Source organism: Lolium rigidum, chromosome 3, assembly GCF_022539505.1.
Source record: "Lolium rigidum isolate FL_2022 chromosome 3, APGP_CSIRO_Lrig_0.1, whole genome shotgun sequence".
NCBI classification, from domain to species: Eukaryota; Viridiplantae; Streptophyta; class Magnoliopsida; order Poales; family Poaceae; genus Lolium; species Lolium rigidum.
The window spans coordinates 362,580,938-362,598,336 of record NC_061510.1 but is presented as its reverse complement, the minus strand read 5'-3'; the positions used below and the strand labels follow the sequence as shown (position 1 = coordinate 362,598,336).

General features: G+C 41.2%; 1 protein-coding gene and 1 long non-coding RNA gene across 2 annotated transcripts; both read left to right on the top strand.

Moving 5' to 3' along the window:
- Positions 1-8,015: 8,015 nt before the first annotated feature.
- On the top strand, positions 8,016-11,032 carry LOC124700436. The gene is made up of 2 exons (XR_007001734.1): positions 8,016-9,655; positions 10,643-11,032. It is a non-coding gene; the product is annotated as an uncharacterized LOC124700436 (long non-coding RNA).
- Positions 11,033-12,576: 1,544 nt separating this feature from the next.
- Positions 12,577-15,779, top strand: LOC124700435. Its single transcript, XM_047232568.1, has 5 exons — positions 12,577-13,238; positions 13,334-13,432; positions 13,506-13,577; positions 15,295-15,363; positions 15,444-15,779. Exons 1-5 carry the CDS (start codon positions 13,012-13,014, stop codon positions 15,616-15,618), a joined length of 642 nt encoding a protein of 213 aa, XP_047088524.1. The 5' UTR covers positions 12,577-13,011; the 3' UTR covers positions 15,619-15,779.
- Positions 15,780-17,399: the final 1,620 nt, after the last annotated feature.

Genomic DNA, 17,399 nt, shown 5'->3' with positions numbered 1-17,399 from the left:
TGTTAAAATCCGATAAGAAACTTTACGGTTTGGTACCGTATTGTTAATGAATCAAGAATTAATTAAGTCCTATTGCAAACTTTTAGTAAACCTCACATTGTTGATTCAAAGAGTCTGTGATTTCAATTAGTACCTAAAGTTATCTTGTCTCCAGTGAAACTTGAAGTTCAAATCTGTTTGAAAAGTAAGGAGCTGAAAATTTAGTTTTCGAAATAATCAAGGTATGAGATATATGTGATATCTAAGACCTTATTGCAAGATGATAGAATATAATTTGGTGAGACTACATGAACTCATAAGTTTTATGGGAATGTACGAAGGTTGAAGACGCAAGGCGTCACAATCCTCCAACTATTGGGGCACTACGGATATTCGCACATCCATGAAGTGACCATCCTTAATATGCACCGTTACTAAAACTCGTCGTTTCGAAGCATCACGTGATGATCGGGTGTGATAGATTCTACGTGTGCATACAACGGGTGCAAGCTAGATTTGCACATGCAAATACCAAGGTTAAAACTTTACGAGCCTAGCATGTACAGACATGGTCTCGGAAAGTCGTCATGATATGATGGATAAAATTATGAGTGAAATTGTTCATCATATTACAAAGTTACTAATAGTGAAATCCGGAACACTTGTCATATGATGATCAACTTCAAAGTAAGAACCTCAAGGTTATTGGTATTTGACCAACAAACCTAGAAGTTAATGATGTTGAAGTGTTTTTCTGAATAATGAGGAAAGCTAAAAGAGAAACTGCAAAAGATATTTTGGCAAAAGAAAAGAGAAGACTAGAAAGTCTAGCTCGGGTGTATATAAATGATATACATGTTATGGTTGTATTCCCGGTTAACTCACACTATGAAATTCTTGGGTATTAGTACTATATTGGTTGGTATGAAGTGTCATACAAAACAACGCAATACAAGTATACAATGGCCTAAGTGATCGACAAGGAATATGATAGGAATGCACGTCGGGAACAAAAATAAGAGTGTTATTATGTTCGTCATTGGCATTCTATCTAGCCCTTAGAATTTATAATAAAGAGCTTAATAAATTGTTATTTTGCTCTGGTCAAATAAAAACAATGAGTTGTTTAAATTATGACATTACTCCATGTACGATGGATAAGTTATTATAAATCTTAATGGTGAAACACACACTGACGCTAAAATGCCATAAGGCAAATGATTTGAATTCCACTTATTTGTGGAACCGCCATTTAGGTCATGTTAGAAAGGAACGCATAAAGGAACTCCATGCAAATGGATTTTTGGAGTCATTTGATTTTTGAATCATTTGGCGCTTGCAAATCTTTTCTAAAGAGAGTGATTAAAATACCGTTCATAGGCCAAAAGTTGAACGGGCAACTAACTTAGTGAAAAATACATGATGATGTATGTGGTTCACTGGGCATAGTTGTGTGCGGGAGATTCTTCTACTTCATGAAAACTTTCAAAACAATGAATTGAGTATATATGTGGATATATTCAATAAGGAAAAGTTTGAAACATTTTGAATGGATTCAAATAAATTTCAGCATGAAGTGGAAATCATCGTAATAGAAAAGTCAAATATCTATGATTGGATCATGGTGGAAATATTTGAATTACGAGTTTTAGCGAACATCTAAGAGAGTTATGAAATTGTTCTACAACTCACGTTTCTTGGAGTATCATAGTGATGATGAAGTATCCGAGAGATGTATCCAAACCTTGTTGGATTAATGATGAGATAAAATATTATGACGCCATTATATTTTTGTGGATTATGCTTTAGTGACTACCGCTTTTACACTTAATAGAGCATCATCATGATCCGTTGAAATGACACCATACGAGTTATGGTATGGGTATGAATCCTAATAGTCTTTTCTTAAAATTTTGGTATGCATAGCATAAGTAAATAAGTTTACAACCAAAATCGGATGAATGTCTTTGTTGGTTATCCCAGAGAATTGATTGGGAATTCTTCCCACTATGTAGACAAAGACAAAAGTGTTTGTCAATGTTTCTTATCTCCAAGAAATTGTTTCTAGTGAAGTATTTGAGTGGGAGGACAATATAATTTGATAAGGTTTATGAACCTGAGCATAATGATCGATGTAGCGCAGCATCGGAAATTGATTCCGGAAGCGACCACGACGATCATGGCTCCCATGACTACAAAGTGTTTTAGCCATGGAAATCGAAGTACATATTGAACCTTGTAGGTATGGTTTACTTTGTGATCAAATAAATGATTTGTGGACAAAGGATTGATTATGAACAATGATAAACCAACTACAAACAAAGAAGCTATGATGGGCCACGACTCAGTTAAAATGGCTATACGCCATGAAATCCAAGATAGATGAATACTTTTTGAAAGTAAATGGATCTATAAAATTGATGGACTTGGATGAAATATCCTTGAAGAAGCTTGACTTGTCGAAAAGTTGTTTACGACAAAGTTCAAATAGTTGACTACAACAAGATTAGATCTTCCAGTAGCAATGCTTATAGTCTATGTGGATTATTCTAGTAATCACTACATATTTCTTTTATGAGATATGTTAGTAGGATGGCAAAATACATTACTTATCAGAAGTGTGTATTAAAGGTGTATACAAGATCCAACCAAGAGTTTCTGCTGGTCCGTGGAATACTAGATAAGTATACGAACTTCAATTGGATGAAGTAAGTATCACGGAGTTAGAATCTTCACCAGATGAAATAGTCAAAGAGTTTTTTGATTTCATCAGAAACGATGAAGAGGCTTGCATTTGCAAGAAATTAAGTGGGAGCGCTAAGACATATTTATAATACTTTATGTAGGTGACATATAGTTGGTTATAAATGATGTAATTATATACTTGATTAAAAGGTTTCATTGAGAAATTAATTTCAATGAAAGGATATGGATCGAAACATATCTAGTGTCAAGATCTATGAAGATAGATTGAAACACATAATAAGTTTAAGTCAAAGTACATAGAATGGATATTGAAGTAGTTCAATATAGAAATATTAAGAAAATGTTCTTGTCATGTGAAGAATTAACAAGACTTGAGTGTGTCTGACACTCGATGAGTAAAAACACATGAGTGATTTTAGATCACGAATAATATGTACACAATCAGATATCATGTGCTATAAAGTGTTATGAGCATATACCGGAATGATTCATATGATGATCATTGGACAAACAGTAAGAATATCCTTGAGTACTTTAGAAGAACTAAGGATATATATATATATATTTGTATGAAGAAATGACAAACAAATCGCTGTAAGGTGTTACACCGATATTGGTTTTGTCACATATAAAATATAATTTCAATCTCAAATTAGACTAAGTATTGTTTAAAAGGTAGCACAATGAGCTAGAAGTAGTCTATGCTAGATTTAGAAGAGTTCTAAATATTGTGACGGATTCTACAAAAGAAGGCAGAGTATGTTATTGTTTTGACAATGACAAAGGATGTTAAGTCAAGAGGTTCTTTGAGAACTTGGTGTAGTTCCGACAGAGTCAGAACTTTGAAGCTATATTGTGTATGACAATGTTAGTGACATAATTCAGACCGCGGAATTAAGGTTCCACCAGAAGACCAAACATATTAAATGCCGACTCATTTGGAAATGAGTGACGCGTTGAGACGCAAATGAATTACAAAATACATACGGTTACGAGCATGTCGGATCCGTTGACTAAAACCTCTCCCGTGAGCAAAACATGATAAAGCACCGGAAGGCCAAGGTGTTATATCTTTACAAATGTAAACTAGATTATTGACTCTAGTGCAAGTGGGAGATCGAAGGAGATATGCCCTAGAGGCAATAATAAAGTGGTTATTATTTATATCTTTATGTTTATGATAAATGTTTATATATCATGCTATAATTGTATTAACCGAAACATTAGTACATGTGTGATATGTAGACAACAAGAAGTCCCTAGTATGCCTCTTAAACTAGCTTGTTGATTAATGGATGATTAGTTTCATAATCATGAACATTGGATGTTATTAATAACAAGGTTATATCATTATATGAATGATGTAATGGACACACCCAATTAAGCGTAGCATAAGATCTCGTCATTAAGTTATTTGCTATAAGCTTTCGATACATAGTTACCTAGTCCTTATGACCATGAGATCATGTAAATCACTTATACCGGAAAGGTACTTTGATTACACCAAACACCACTTTGCGTAAATGGGTGGCTATAAAGGTGGGATTAAGTATCCGGAAAGTATGAGTTGAGGCATATGGATCAACGGTGGGATTTGTCCATCCCGATGACGGATAGATATACTCCGGGCCCTCTCGGTGGAATGTCGTCTAATGTCTTGCAAGCATATGAATGAGTTCATAAGAGACCACATACCACGGTACGAGTAAAGAGTACTTGTCGGGAGACGAGGTTGAACAAGGTATAGAGTGATACCGAAGATCAAACCTCGGACAAGTAAAATATCGCGAGACAAAGGGAATTGGTAATGTATGTGAATGGTTCATTCGATCACTAAAGTCATCGTTGAATATGTGGGAGCCATTATGGATCTCCGGATCCCGCTATTGGTTATTGGTCGGAGTGAGTACTCAACCATGTCCGCATAGTTCACGAACCGTAGGGTGACACACTTAAAGTTGGATGTTGAAATGGTAGTACTTGAATATGGAATGGAGTTCGAATATTTGTTCGGAGTCCCGGATGAGATCCCGGACATCACGAGGAGTCCGGAATGGTCCGGAGAATAAGATTCATATATAGGATGTCATTTTATGTGAATTAAAATGTCGCAGAAGGTTCTATGGAAGGTTCTAGAAGGTTCTAGAAAAGTCCGAAAGAAACCACCAAGGAAGGTGGAGTCCACATGGGACTCCACCTCCATGGCCGGCCAGCCCTAGGTGGGGAGGAGTCCCAAGTGGACTCCCCTTAGGGGGCCGGCCACCCCCCACATGGGAGGTGGAAATCCCACCTTTTGGTGGGAGTCCTAGTTGGGCTAGGTTTCCCTCTCTTATGGAAGGTTTTTGGTTCGGGTCTTATTCGAAGACTTGGACACCAACCCTTGGGGATCCACCTATATAATGAGGGGCCAAGGGAGGGGAGCGGCCAACTCCAAGACCACAAGCTGGCCGCCCCCCTTGAGTGGCCGGCCACCCCCTCCCAAACCCTAGCCGCCCCCCTCTCCTCCATAGCTCCCGCGTAGCTTAGCGAAGCTCCGCCGGACTTCTTCACCACCACCGACACCACGCCGTCGTCGTTGTCGGATTCAAGAGGAGCTACTACTTCCGCTGCCCGCCGGAACGGGGAGGTGGACGTCGTCTTCATCAACAACCGAACGTGTGACCGAGTACGGAGGTGCTGCCCGTTCGTGGCGCCGGAAGCGATCGTGATCAAGATCTTCTACGCGCTTTTGCAAGCGGCAAGTGATCGTCTACCGCGGCAATAAGAGCCTACTCTTATAGGCTTTGGAATCTCTTCAAGGGTTAGTCTTGATCATCCCCTCGTTGCTACCGTCTTCTAGATTGCATCTTGGCTTGGATTGCGTGTTCGCGGTAGAAATTTTTTTGTTTTCTATGCAACGTTATCCTACAAGCTGGGCCAGGCCCATTACATACGCGATCGCACCAGCAGAACTTGTTTCGTGACTCGATCGCTGGGATGCTGGTCCGTCGGTTTCCTTGCTGGTTTCTATCTTAAATACATGTTTAAATCTGAAAACTGTACAAATTCGAAAAAATATTCAGATTTCGAAAAATATCAAATTCAAAAAATGTTCAAACTAGAAAATTGTTCAGAACCAAAAATGTTCAAATTCGAAAAATGTTTATTTTAAAAATTGTTCAAGTTTGAAAATTGTTCAAACTAGAAAATTGTTCATATGTTATTTTTTCGAAAAAAAATTCTAAAAATGTTCAGTTCTGAAAAACGTTCAATTTTTTTGAAAATATTCAAATTTAAAATTTGGTTTGATTTAAAAAATTGTTCAGATTTTAAAATTGTTCAAATCCAAAAAATATTCGAACATTAAAAATTTTGAAACGGGAAAATATTCGAATTTAAAAAATGTTCAAATCTAAAAATTGTTCTAAACATAAAATATTCAAATTTCAAAAATGTTCAAAATTCGAAAATGTTCGAAAATTGAAATATGTTCGGATTTAAAAACTTCAAAAAGTTGTAAAATTCAAATTTGAAAAAAGTTTTAAAAACTAACAAAAATCGGAAAACCAGCGAAAATCGGAAGAAAAACCAGAGAAACCCACCTAAACAGAACAAAAACCGGAGAAACGCACTGCCTTCGCTAAATGGGCCGGCCCAGAAAAAACTTTCCCTGTGCGGAGCGCCGGATCCGTCCCGCTATCAGCGGAGTATAGGATTTGCCGTTCACGTGTCGACGACGCGATGAGGCGGCATCGAGTGTGGGTCGGTTCGGGGGTTCCTTTGACGGCAGCTTCGTCTTTCTTGCTTGCGGCGGCCGTTCTCTTCGGCTGTCTGTTCTGCTTCTCCTCTTCGTTCATGGCTTTGTGGCGGCGCACATTGTTCTTCGGCATCGTGTATTTGTGGCGGCTCGCGCGGTGCTTCGGCGGTGCGCATGGTGCGCGGTTCTTCGGCGGCGTCGTTGTGGCCGCCGGTCTTCCCCGCCGCGCCTGATTCTCTAAGCTGGTGTGTTTCCCCTTCTTTCTTTTCTCAGTTTTGGTGTTGATAGTTGGCTAGTGTGTGCTGTGTGCCCTGGATGGGAGTGTGTGCGGTCGCTACTGGGGGATTGGGCTCGACCTGCGTGTGTTTGTGGCGCATTGCTGCGTATTCGTCGATTTGGGGACACATCTTGCTGGGGTCGCTTCGGCCGGTACCACCGTTTTGTTGTGTTCGCTGTATTCTAGGCGAGTGTGGGTGTGCTGGCTTTGTTTGGCCGGTGTCTTGTTTGGACGCTGTCCGTCTTGGTATCCACCTAGCTGCTTTTCCAGATTTAGGTTTGCGAGCTAAGGATTTGATTGCCTGGACCCGAAATGAGCACCGCATTTAGTTGCAGGGTTTCAGATTCATGTCGTATGGTGGCGGTGGCTCATGGTTGCTTTATCCTAGATCGATTTTGCCTACTGCAGGTTTAACATTCAGGTTTAATTGTTCAGCATGGATTGTAGTGATAAATTGTTCTATGACAGATTTATGGTCTGAAGATTCAATCTTTCCCTGTTGTATTTCGGTTGGGTTGTCCCTTACATGACGGCTTCCTTATATGGTACTCAGCATGGATTGCAGTGATAATTTGTTCTATGACAGATTTTTGGTCTATTTTACCTAGCATGGGTTTTGTATGAAGATTCAATGCTTGATCGCTTATGCGCTTTCCCTGTTGTACTTCGGTTGGGTTGTTCTTTACATGAGTATATTATCTGCAATATTAACTAGCACTTTGAGTAGCGGTCACCACTTTCAGCTTCAGCCATTGTCGCTAAAAATGTAGTCTACAAGGTACAAACACAGATATCCAATTTTTTAGCAGGAGAAGGAAGAATTGGTGCTGGGTAGCAGGAACATACTGACTCCTCGAATACTGGAAATCACAACCATCAGTAATGCATTTCATTTAGTTCAACTGACATGCCTATTAGAGTATAGACAAGATAGATTGACTCATAAGATGCTACAAAGTTACTGTATGTTGCCAAAAAAGTGTTGATCAGTTCATAATACTGACAGGGTAAAATGTAACTTGCCTTATCTTGCATGCTTTGAAATGCTTATTTATCCTTTTCGAGAAAGGTTTGCACTCCTTTATATTCTTGCATTTCTTTTATCTAGGTTTTATTGTCGAAGTCAATTGTGGTACAGGAGACTTCTATATGACATAAAGAACTATAAGTATTTTGCGGAGTTAGACCGTCCTATGTTAACAACAAAAGGCGGCACAGTTGTCAGGCAGTCCGGCAGTCCGGTGACTGGTGGCTTCGAGCGACGCTGTGGGTGGCATCTGTACTTTGGTGAGCGGGGAGCAGCCTCAGACCTGCTGTAATTTGTTTCACGGCAGGCGCACGGCGGTGGGCTTCGATGTAAGGTACAGTGGCGGTTCTTCAAGTTTTTTTCTTTGATAACTGGTCGTTTTGCTTGAACTGTACCATGGGCATCTTCATTCTATCCCAGGGTTCAAGTATTATTCCTGTGTTATGAAGTGCAGTAAATCTTCATGTGTGCATCGTGGATGTCTGAAATGGACTTTTGCTCAAATATGATGATGTGTTTATGTGTGTATCACAGCCTGTTGAAGCTGGTTGTTAACTAGCTCGTGTACTGTTGTGCTTTCTGTTGTTTTCTCTTCCTTTGGCTATGTTTTCACTGGTGAATTATGTGAGTATGAGGCAGTTCAAGTGTTACTGAATCAACTTACAAAATTTCCGTTCAATATCTATGATTTTGATGCCATTTCTTGGTGAATTCTGTATTTCTGAAGTATACTGTGGTGTACTACAAATATATGTCAGCAAAGATTTTAGAGAATTTGCTGTGTATGGCAAAGAGAAATTGTTAACAAAATAAACATAGAAACATAAAACAGGTGAGGCATTGACCATCAGAAGTCAAGCGTTTGCCGGCGTTCACATTGTATCAAGCAAATAGGAAGGCAAGGATCAGTGCACATAGGAAAAAAACCGCTAGACTAAAGTCAATATATTTTACCATCTGAGTGAATGCACAATGTAGGCAAGGGTACTGTAGGCGTTTCAACAATCTTCTCTTAAACTAGAGCTGGGGGGCTAATTTGGCTGCCAAGCAATTTTCTCACAATCTTCTCTTTAACTAGAGCTGGTAGCTAATTTTGTGGGTACAATATATACCCACTTTGATTTATTATCCTGAAGATGAAGTTGAGCTCATAGGATCTGACTAGCTTCTAAACATATTGAACTGTAGTGATCATAATGTGAAAACAAAATTTATTTTCCTCCTGTATAGATCATATGACCTTCGTAATGATTCAGTTTTCGCCAAAGAAGATTCTTCAGTTGTAAATTTTGCTTAGTTTTTTATTCTTACGCTAATTCTCTGACCATTTCTCTGAACACCTAGTGATGTTCAAAATACTGATGGGAAATGCATTACTCCTGGATACCCAATGAAAAATAGAGTTGCACCACTTTTTTGGGTTGTTGTGGTGGAAGTTCCTTGCTGATATAGGCTTTTGTATCTGAATGTGTGCTACTCTTGCAAGCATGGATGTAGTTCGGTTTGGCTTGTGGCGAAGCAGGCACTCTGTAGTTTCTGTAAGTTTTCTATTAATTATTAAAGCTTGGATCACCAAAGATTTTAACTTTCAATAGAAACTTATCAATCACTGAATTCTGAATTCAGTTCGACATGTCTCGCACGTGCATCATCGGAATTATTTGGCAGTTCCTTACATCACCGCTTCATTCATTCAGAATTATAATCTTCAGTTGTAAATTGATGGAGTTCAATAGTAACTTCTCCTATATGCCGATGTATTTAAACATTTTTTGAATTATTTTATTCTTTTGCCATGAGATTGGTCGGAGGTGGAATCGGGTGTCATTGGGGTGGTAGCTGCATCTTGCTGAGTGGCTGGGTGGCCTCGGCATTGGAGTGGGTGAAGCATGCCGTTGGCTTTCAATCCTGTTTTCTATCAGGGCCCAAGGTACAACTGCATTAATCCTTCTTTAATTTACCTTTTTATATTTCCTTTCTTCACCAATTTCTTTAGAAGGCATTACCTCCTTTCATAAAGTTTAGAGTGGGCAATAAGTTTTTACTTTTAATTGGATTATATTATTATTCTAGGGAGGTTATCCTGTATTCAGATCAATCAATCCAACAATTTTTACTTACATGTGGAGTTTAGACCATAGGTTTACTCTGATGACGAATACAGCTTCAAGTCCAGTAGAAGAAGAAACTTAATTGTGAAGCATCAATGTGGTTAGCCTAGAACAGAACAAGCAACTAGGAGCCCAGGAAAGTTTATTGGAAGATGAGAGGACGTTTGTTATGACTTTGTGTTTGTATTTATGTACTTTGGTGCTCAAATTCAGATGATTGTCTGACCGTCTTGGAAGGCTATTCTGTGACTGGTACTTAAGTAATGCTAGATGTTATGTCCCCTCTCCTATACCAACATAACTGTTATTTTTAGTTTCGGTTAGTAAGTAGCAAGGCAATTTTTTTTGGAAGTGTTGGGATTACAAGGTAACTGAGATGCATGATAAATAACCTCATCGATCTATCTCATGGTTTTTGTCTCTCGCAAGGAACGTAACAATCTTAAGGACAAAGCTACTTGCCAGCGCCTTCTGAATTTTACTCCATAAAACTTATTTTGGCAAGTTTAGACAGATTATGATATGCGATATCCGTATGTACCTACCCATTATTTTTTACTCTTCAATAGCAGACATATTGTTTTTTTACACTAAACATAAAATGCATTAATCCAGTTTAGACTCAAATACTAAAAATTAAGAAGCCAAGCACAGGAAAGGTGAACTGTTATTCTTTTGCACTCAGTCTTAGAAGTTCAGATGGCACGAATGGGAGTGCAACTGTGCAATATCAACCTTTATGATTGTTTGGTTGAACTAGAATGAATAATATATGTTCTTCTGAGTGATTTATGTATGATTTTCAGATGGCTCGACATGTGGTCCGTGCTACCTCAGTGATTGAAAATGTTGTTGCTTACATGAGAACGCGAGATACGGAAGGTACACTTTCTACTACTGTTACTAAAAATGAAACAACACCTAGAGGTTTAGAGTCAATGACAGATGTTTGTAAGAATAGGAGTAGGAAGACAATGGGACCAAGGTCGGATGGTGATTGTTCGATATTTTTATTTATTAAAATGCAGCTCAAAACACATAGTTTTTCTTTAGTATTAAAATAACAAACCCCATCTTTGATATGAAACCTAGCAAAGGTGACGATAATAAGACACAACCGAAGTTAAAACTTCAGGAAAAGTGGTGAATGATATGTAATGTGCACACTATCTTTATGGGATTTGACTTGCGGGATATATGAAAAGCTCTTGCACATATGGTAATCATTGATGAGCTGTAGTGAAAAGTTGTAGAGGGTTAAGTTTTCAAATATATTCAACGTTCACTGCTAGAAGATGTAACTTTCAGCTCCACATGGAAGGGAAAGTGGAAGATTAACCAATTTATGACGCCACTACACAAAAGGTTTTCTTAACCAGACACATGGATCATTGAGAACTCAACATACAGGCAGTATTTTTTCAGTTTATGAAAAGAATGAAAAATTGTTTGTCATACTCTGCTCTAATTATTGCTCCCTATCCTTGGCTATATATGATGACCTAACCCCATTGCAGCTATTTAATGCTTTGTAGATCATTGGTCAAAGAATCTCTTACTCGGTGGCTGGTATAAGTTGAAGCTATTTTTTGTTTTGTTAATTGAATAATGCACAAATGAAAAAACATTTCTTTAAGTGCAAGCAAAGATCTGCTGACTACTGTATTATCCAGGTGCATCGATTTCTGGTGAACCTTAGTGTTGATTTATTCATGTAGATTTTGATCAGGCCTATGAATATAACTAATATGTGGTGTCCGTGTTTCAGGGTGCTTGATCCAGGTTCACTAGATTGTTACTTGCTTTTGGAGTTCTGTTTAAATGTGGTGAACACCTTTTTAGCAAGATATTACACTCTAATTTTATTGTCGTTTAACCTAATGTCATAGGCTGGTTTTGCTGGTAGCACACCCGGAACAATTTTATTGCCTATTAAATTAATACGTTCAAATTTAGGCTAGATGATTTTAGCCTTTTGTGATCTGTCTCTCTGGTTGCAGTAATCCAGTTATAATTTTTCACTTCCCTACTTCTCTACCTGTTTCAAAACAGTTACAATTTTTTTAGTGTACTAATGTAGGTCAGCTCTGCATTTTCTTTTTGTTGGATTATCACTTCCCTTTTACAACACATCGATGAAGGGATACGTAGATAGGAGTACTTATCTCGCGATTCTCGCCCAGTCATGAGGATTTCCTACTGCCGCTGTGGTAATAGAGTTATTTTCCTTTCTAATAGCGGGCAGATGTATTTTGTACTTCCGCTTTTTGTAGCACTTAAAAATAATTACTCTATTGTATTATATTTGCCAAAAAATATTGCTTCTGTGGAACACTTGTTTAGGTACGGTTTACTTGATACAGTTTGTAGTCAATTGAATGTTTCATGCTTAATTACAAAAAATTTGTTTCGTGACTGCATTTTCTTGACACACAATCAATACGTTGGACATGTTTTGGAATCACACACAACAGTTTTTTTTTTGGGTTAAATGGTGTTGTATGGTGAGTTGGTTAAAGCGCATTCCATGCATTCATTAGATTTTGGTACTGATACTTAAAAAGGAGAAAGGCTGACATATAGTACCATATATTGCATTGTAATCTGCAGCGGTTCCAGGTGACATCAAATGCCCACACGACATGTGGAACCCCCCCGCCCGAACCAGAAACGGCGCAGCAACGCGCGCTAGGTCCATCTAGTATATAAGGAAGTGGCACAATAGGTTGTGGTCCAGGAGTCAATTTTCTACCTTGTGCAAGGTGGACTATGTAACCAACAACTTGGCGGAGTGTTTTAATAATTGGATTAAGCACTACAAATCATTAAACTTAGATGATTTCATGGACAAGGCAAGACAACTTATTATGATAATGTGGAACCGAAGAAGAAAAGTAGCAAAGAAGTTAGATGCTTTGGTTCTGCCTCACCTCATGAAAAGGCTAAATGCAATGACCAGAGAATTAAACTTGGAGGTGGTAGAAAGCTCAGAAATATTGGCTGAAGTGACTGCATTGGGAGGTAGTGGTTTTAGGTTTGTTGTCAACTTGGCCTTCCTTGCAAACATGCTCTTGCCTTCATCACATCACTAAGTGATGCACACATAAAGAACTATGTCGACTCGTATTACTCCGTTGACACATTTAGAGCAGCTTATGCCCAACTAATCCCTGCTATGCCCGACAAGAGTCAGTGGCCTAAATCTGACCATGGATTCTTCATGCATCCACCATTACTAAAGGCTACAGCTGGTAGGCCTAAAACTGAGAGGTACAAAGGTTGCGGCGACAAGAAAAGTAAAAGAGGCAAACATTTGTGCCCTATTTGCAAGGATTATGGGCATCGTTGGCACAACTGTAAGAAGGGCAACCCGGATGACATTGTTGCAATGATGGCTGTTAGGTAAAAAGGATTGATACTTGTTTCATGTTCTTGCATTATTATATATTTGTAAACAACGCTATATTTGTAAACTAATTTTCTTGTTGCTGATTTAGAGAACCACCAAAGAGGAAGAAAACGACCATCAAAACAGCTGAATCATCCATTGTGCCGTGCGACGATGGAGCACCAACAAGGATGTGTTTTCCACCAAGGTTAGCATTTCTACACTTGCACTAATTATTACATGAATTCTGAGTTTGAATTCTAAGTAGCTTATTCTCACAGTAGCCTTAGCTTGGAAACTACAACAAAGAAAAAGGGAAAAGAAGCAAAATCTAGTGCTTCTGCATCAAAAAGGTAATTGCAACTACTTCTGAAAATTTAAATTAGTTTACAGTAAAACATGGGAAAATCATGAGATGAACCGGGCGGCACATGCACCGGCCTTAACTCGTTCTCCCATTGGCTAAGGAATTGGTGGTCCTGAAACATCGCTTTTGATACTTGGGTGGACAACAACATACATACCTGTATAAATACACGGGATGGGACCAGTCGGGAGAGAGAAAAAGGTAAGAAATTTAAAGCTTGGTCAGACGTTCCCCCAAATCATGTTTCTCTCTCCTCATCTTCCCCAAAATATTTTCTTCTCCTCCTTCAAAATTCATGGCTCCATCCGAAGAAAAAGCAGATGTTGGAGCACGCCGCTGCGGCGTCTCTGCCGCTGTGGAGATCTTTGCTGGAGCACGCCGTTGTGCCGCCCTGCAGCTGGAGCACACGACAGGCGCAGGCGGCGGTATGTGTGCGCACGCGCGGGTGGCATGCGTAGTCAGGCGACGCCGAGGAGGACGGGCGGCGGCATGCGTGTGCGGGCGCAGGTGGCAGGCTCGGGCGGCGCATGCGCGTATGACGGCGTCGTTTCCAGTGAAGAAGCTGTCGGCGACCTTCTCCCCAGACGTGGTCAACCGCGTGCAGCACGAGACCCGGCTGCTCTCCAAGTCGGGGTCGGACCACCGCGCCTTCGTGCACGCGGACGACATCATGGAGCCGGTCGCCACACCATGGGCCCCGGCGGCGTGATGGGGCGGGCCAAGGAGAACGCCGCGGTCCACAACCTAGTCGCCACTGCGCCGTGTCAGCGGCCGCTTCGCTGTGTCAGTAGCCGGACGTGTCGCCGCCGCCGTGCTGTCTGCTGTGTTAGCATGTCCACGGGGTGTGGCGCCAGACAAGGCGGCCGTTGCATCCCACGTGCACCTTGCTGCAGCCGACGGCGAGCTCGACGTACCACATCCCGGGCGCCATGGTCCAGAGCACGAATCCGCCCTGCTCGACGGCAGCAGCGCCGCGGCCGCTTGGCCCGCGGGTCTTGACGACGCGCGTTGCGCACTGACCGCAGCGTCCTGTAGCCGCCGGACGCCGCCAACAACAGGCACGTATGATGGGGGCGCCCTTGATGGAGAGGAGAGCCGGGTCGGCGAGGCTGGACGAGAAGGGCGTGAGGCGTGCGCGTGAGGTAGCCGCGGACCCAGTGCCCAAACCCCTCCCTCCGGTCGGAGTCCTCCGCGACGAACGCCAGCGGCCCTGCGCCTTGCGCTCTGCCCCACTGGAGAGGCCCCAGCGCCGCCGGCGTCCACGCCCTACGACGTCGTCCTCGGCGCCTACAAGGCCTTCTGGGAGATGTCCCCGGTGCTCCAGTTCGCGCACCTCACCTGCGTACATGCAGTGCTCGACGACCTCCGCCTGCATCCACGTCCTCGACTTCGACATCGGCATGGGCGGGCAGTGGGCGTCACTCATGCAAGAGCTTGCGCTGGGCCTGCGAGCTCATGTGGTCCACACACATGCGGGCCTGCAACTTTATGCTCTGCTGCGCTGGGCCTGCGAACTCATTTATCTCGGCAGGTCCGCACAAATGTATTCGTATACCAGTAGTATCTCACCTGCGGGAGTGGACCTTGTACATGATTGCTGGACCAATCAACAGCCGAGTTAACGTGGGTTCACATGCCGCCGAGTTCCATCTATTCAGTCTCTAAAACATGTTGCTATACTACATGCTTTCTTCTCTGCATAGGAAAAGCTTGGAGGGCACAAGTAGCAACAAGGGGAGAAAGGCTAAATATGAATCTGGAGGATCGAAGAGGTATTGTTTCTATTTCAATTTACACTTTCCAGCCCTATAATTGCTCTCAAATGATCAATGTTGCACATGCATAACTACAGATCAGAAACATGCTCAAATCAACTTATGCCGCTTTCCATCGAGCAAAATAAGAAAGAGCATGTTACAAAAATTCTGGTGCCATTTGACAGCCCAGCAATGGGTACAAGAAGCAAAAGAATTAACAGTGTTAGCCCTGCAATGAGCACAAGAAGCAAAAGAAGGCTAAGCTTGTGATTCTGAAATGTGGAGCCGTTTGTATGGAACTTAATGTGTGCACTTGTACTGTGCCATCTTTTGTGAACTTGGCATCATTTATGTGACCATGTGACATCTTTTGTGAACTTGGCATCATGTATGTGACCATGCGTGTGATGCATGTGTCCCCTGGTGGTGACATCTATGGATTTCTATAGTTTTAGAATTGGTACATGTTGTGTTTGACATTATATATATATGAACTGTTTATGGCATCTAGTTATAGGGGAAATTCTGTCAAAATTTTGAATTTCTTAAAATCTGATCAAATGTTGCAGCAGGGGCAAAAGTGTCATCTTAGACATGTACTTAACACTGTTAGTGCTTGAGTTGTACTAGAGGGCCAAATAAGGAACCAACCAAACTTTACTTATCATAAAAGGAAGAAATTTTTTGCCAGGGCCAAGAAAGGAAGGCAAACTTCAGCCCAGGCCAAATAAGGAATTCTCTCTACATCTATCCCCTTCCACTCTTTGCTGCTTTTTTCTTTACGCGTTCTCGTTCATATCTATGTTATATTGTGATCTAAATTCATCAGAAGACTAACATAAGACTCCACTCCGAAAATACATTCCTTTATTTTACGCTATGCAAAAGTGACAAAAGTATGGATCTGAGGTAGCAAACATTACAATACATCGTTGCCAACATCTAGGAAATAAACTCAGATTTTATTTAAACATTAAAATATCAATTTCGTAATTTTCAAAAAGCTAATGTAACCCGAGCTATGTTTAGAGCTTCCGGACCACTACAAACAAATCAACAACTTATTTTGCTTTAGACTTTTATTTGAAAGGTACACACTGTGCCATTATTTTTGGAGTGCCCCGTTTTGTAGAAAAATGGTATTTTAGTTTTTCAAAAAATTCTGAATGATCCTAGAAGTAGAAAACGATGTATTCTATGAACATGCACAATTTCTACTGGAAATAGATTATATATCCTTGGAAGTGCAAGAATATCAAAAGTGGAAATCTTGGTGTCTCCAATAAGACATGGATGATGGATCCTTCGTCTTGTCTCCATTCTTTTCATGATTTTTCCTTGGTCACTTTTTCCAAACCATATCTCGGCGGTACTTCGCCCACTTTTCTATTGTTTCGTGGGGAACAGGGACGCGCACACATGCATATTTTGTACTAGTATGACATATAGGGCATCGGCGCAATGATTTGGGTACGGTACGATTGATTCGAAGCATGGAGGGTGCCAAAATATCATTAGATCCCTATCGGTTTGACGCGACGAGCGATGCGATGCGACGGTGGAGGCGACGGGGGAGCGGGCCAGTTTCCTCGTGGCCGACACGATTAAGAGCATCTCCAACAGGCGCTGCAAATTCTCGCGCGCTATACCGGCGATTGGGCGCGCTGTATACCGTTCGCGCGCGGTATAGCGAATTTGCCCCCGGCAGAGGCTGCATTTTGCAGCGCGCGTTGGTGTGCGGAAAACGCACTCTCCGCCAGAGGCGCTATTTTGCAGCGCGCGCGACCGTTTTTTTTTAAAATTCATCAAACAAACTATGAAATTTGAACGAAATACGAATATATTAAAGTGCGACGATACAAATGCGACATAGAAAATACTAGTACTACTCGTCCGACTACTCGTCGGACTCCCGAGCCGTAGTCGGAGCTGCTCGCGAGCCGTCTCCGACACCGGCGTGGACGTCGACGTCCAGTGGAAGTCGGAGGAGGAGGACGAGAGGACGACGGTCGACGGCCCTGCGCCTTTCTTCTTTTCCTCCTTCCTCTTCG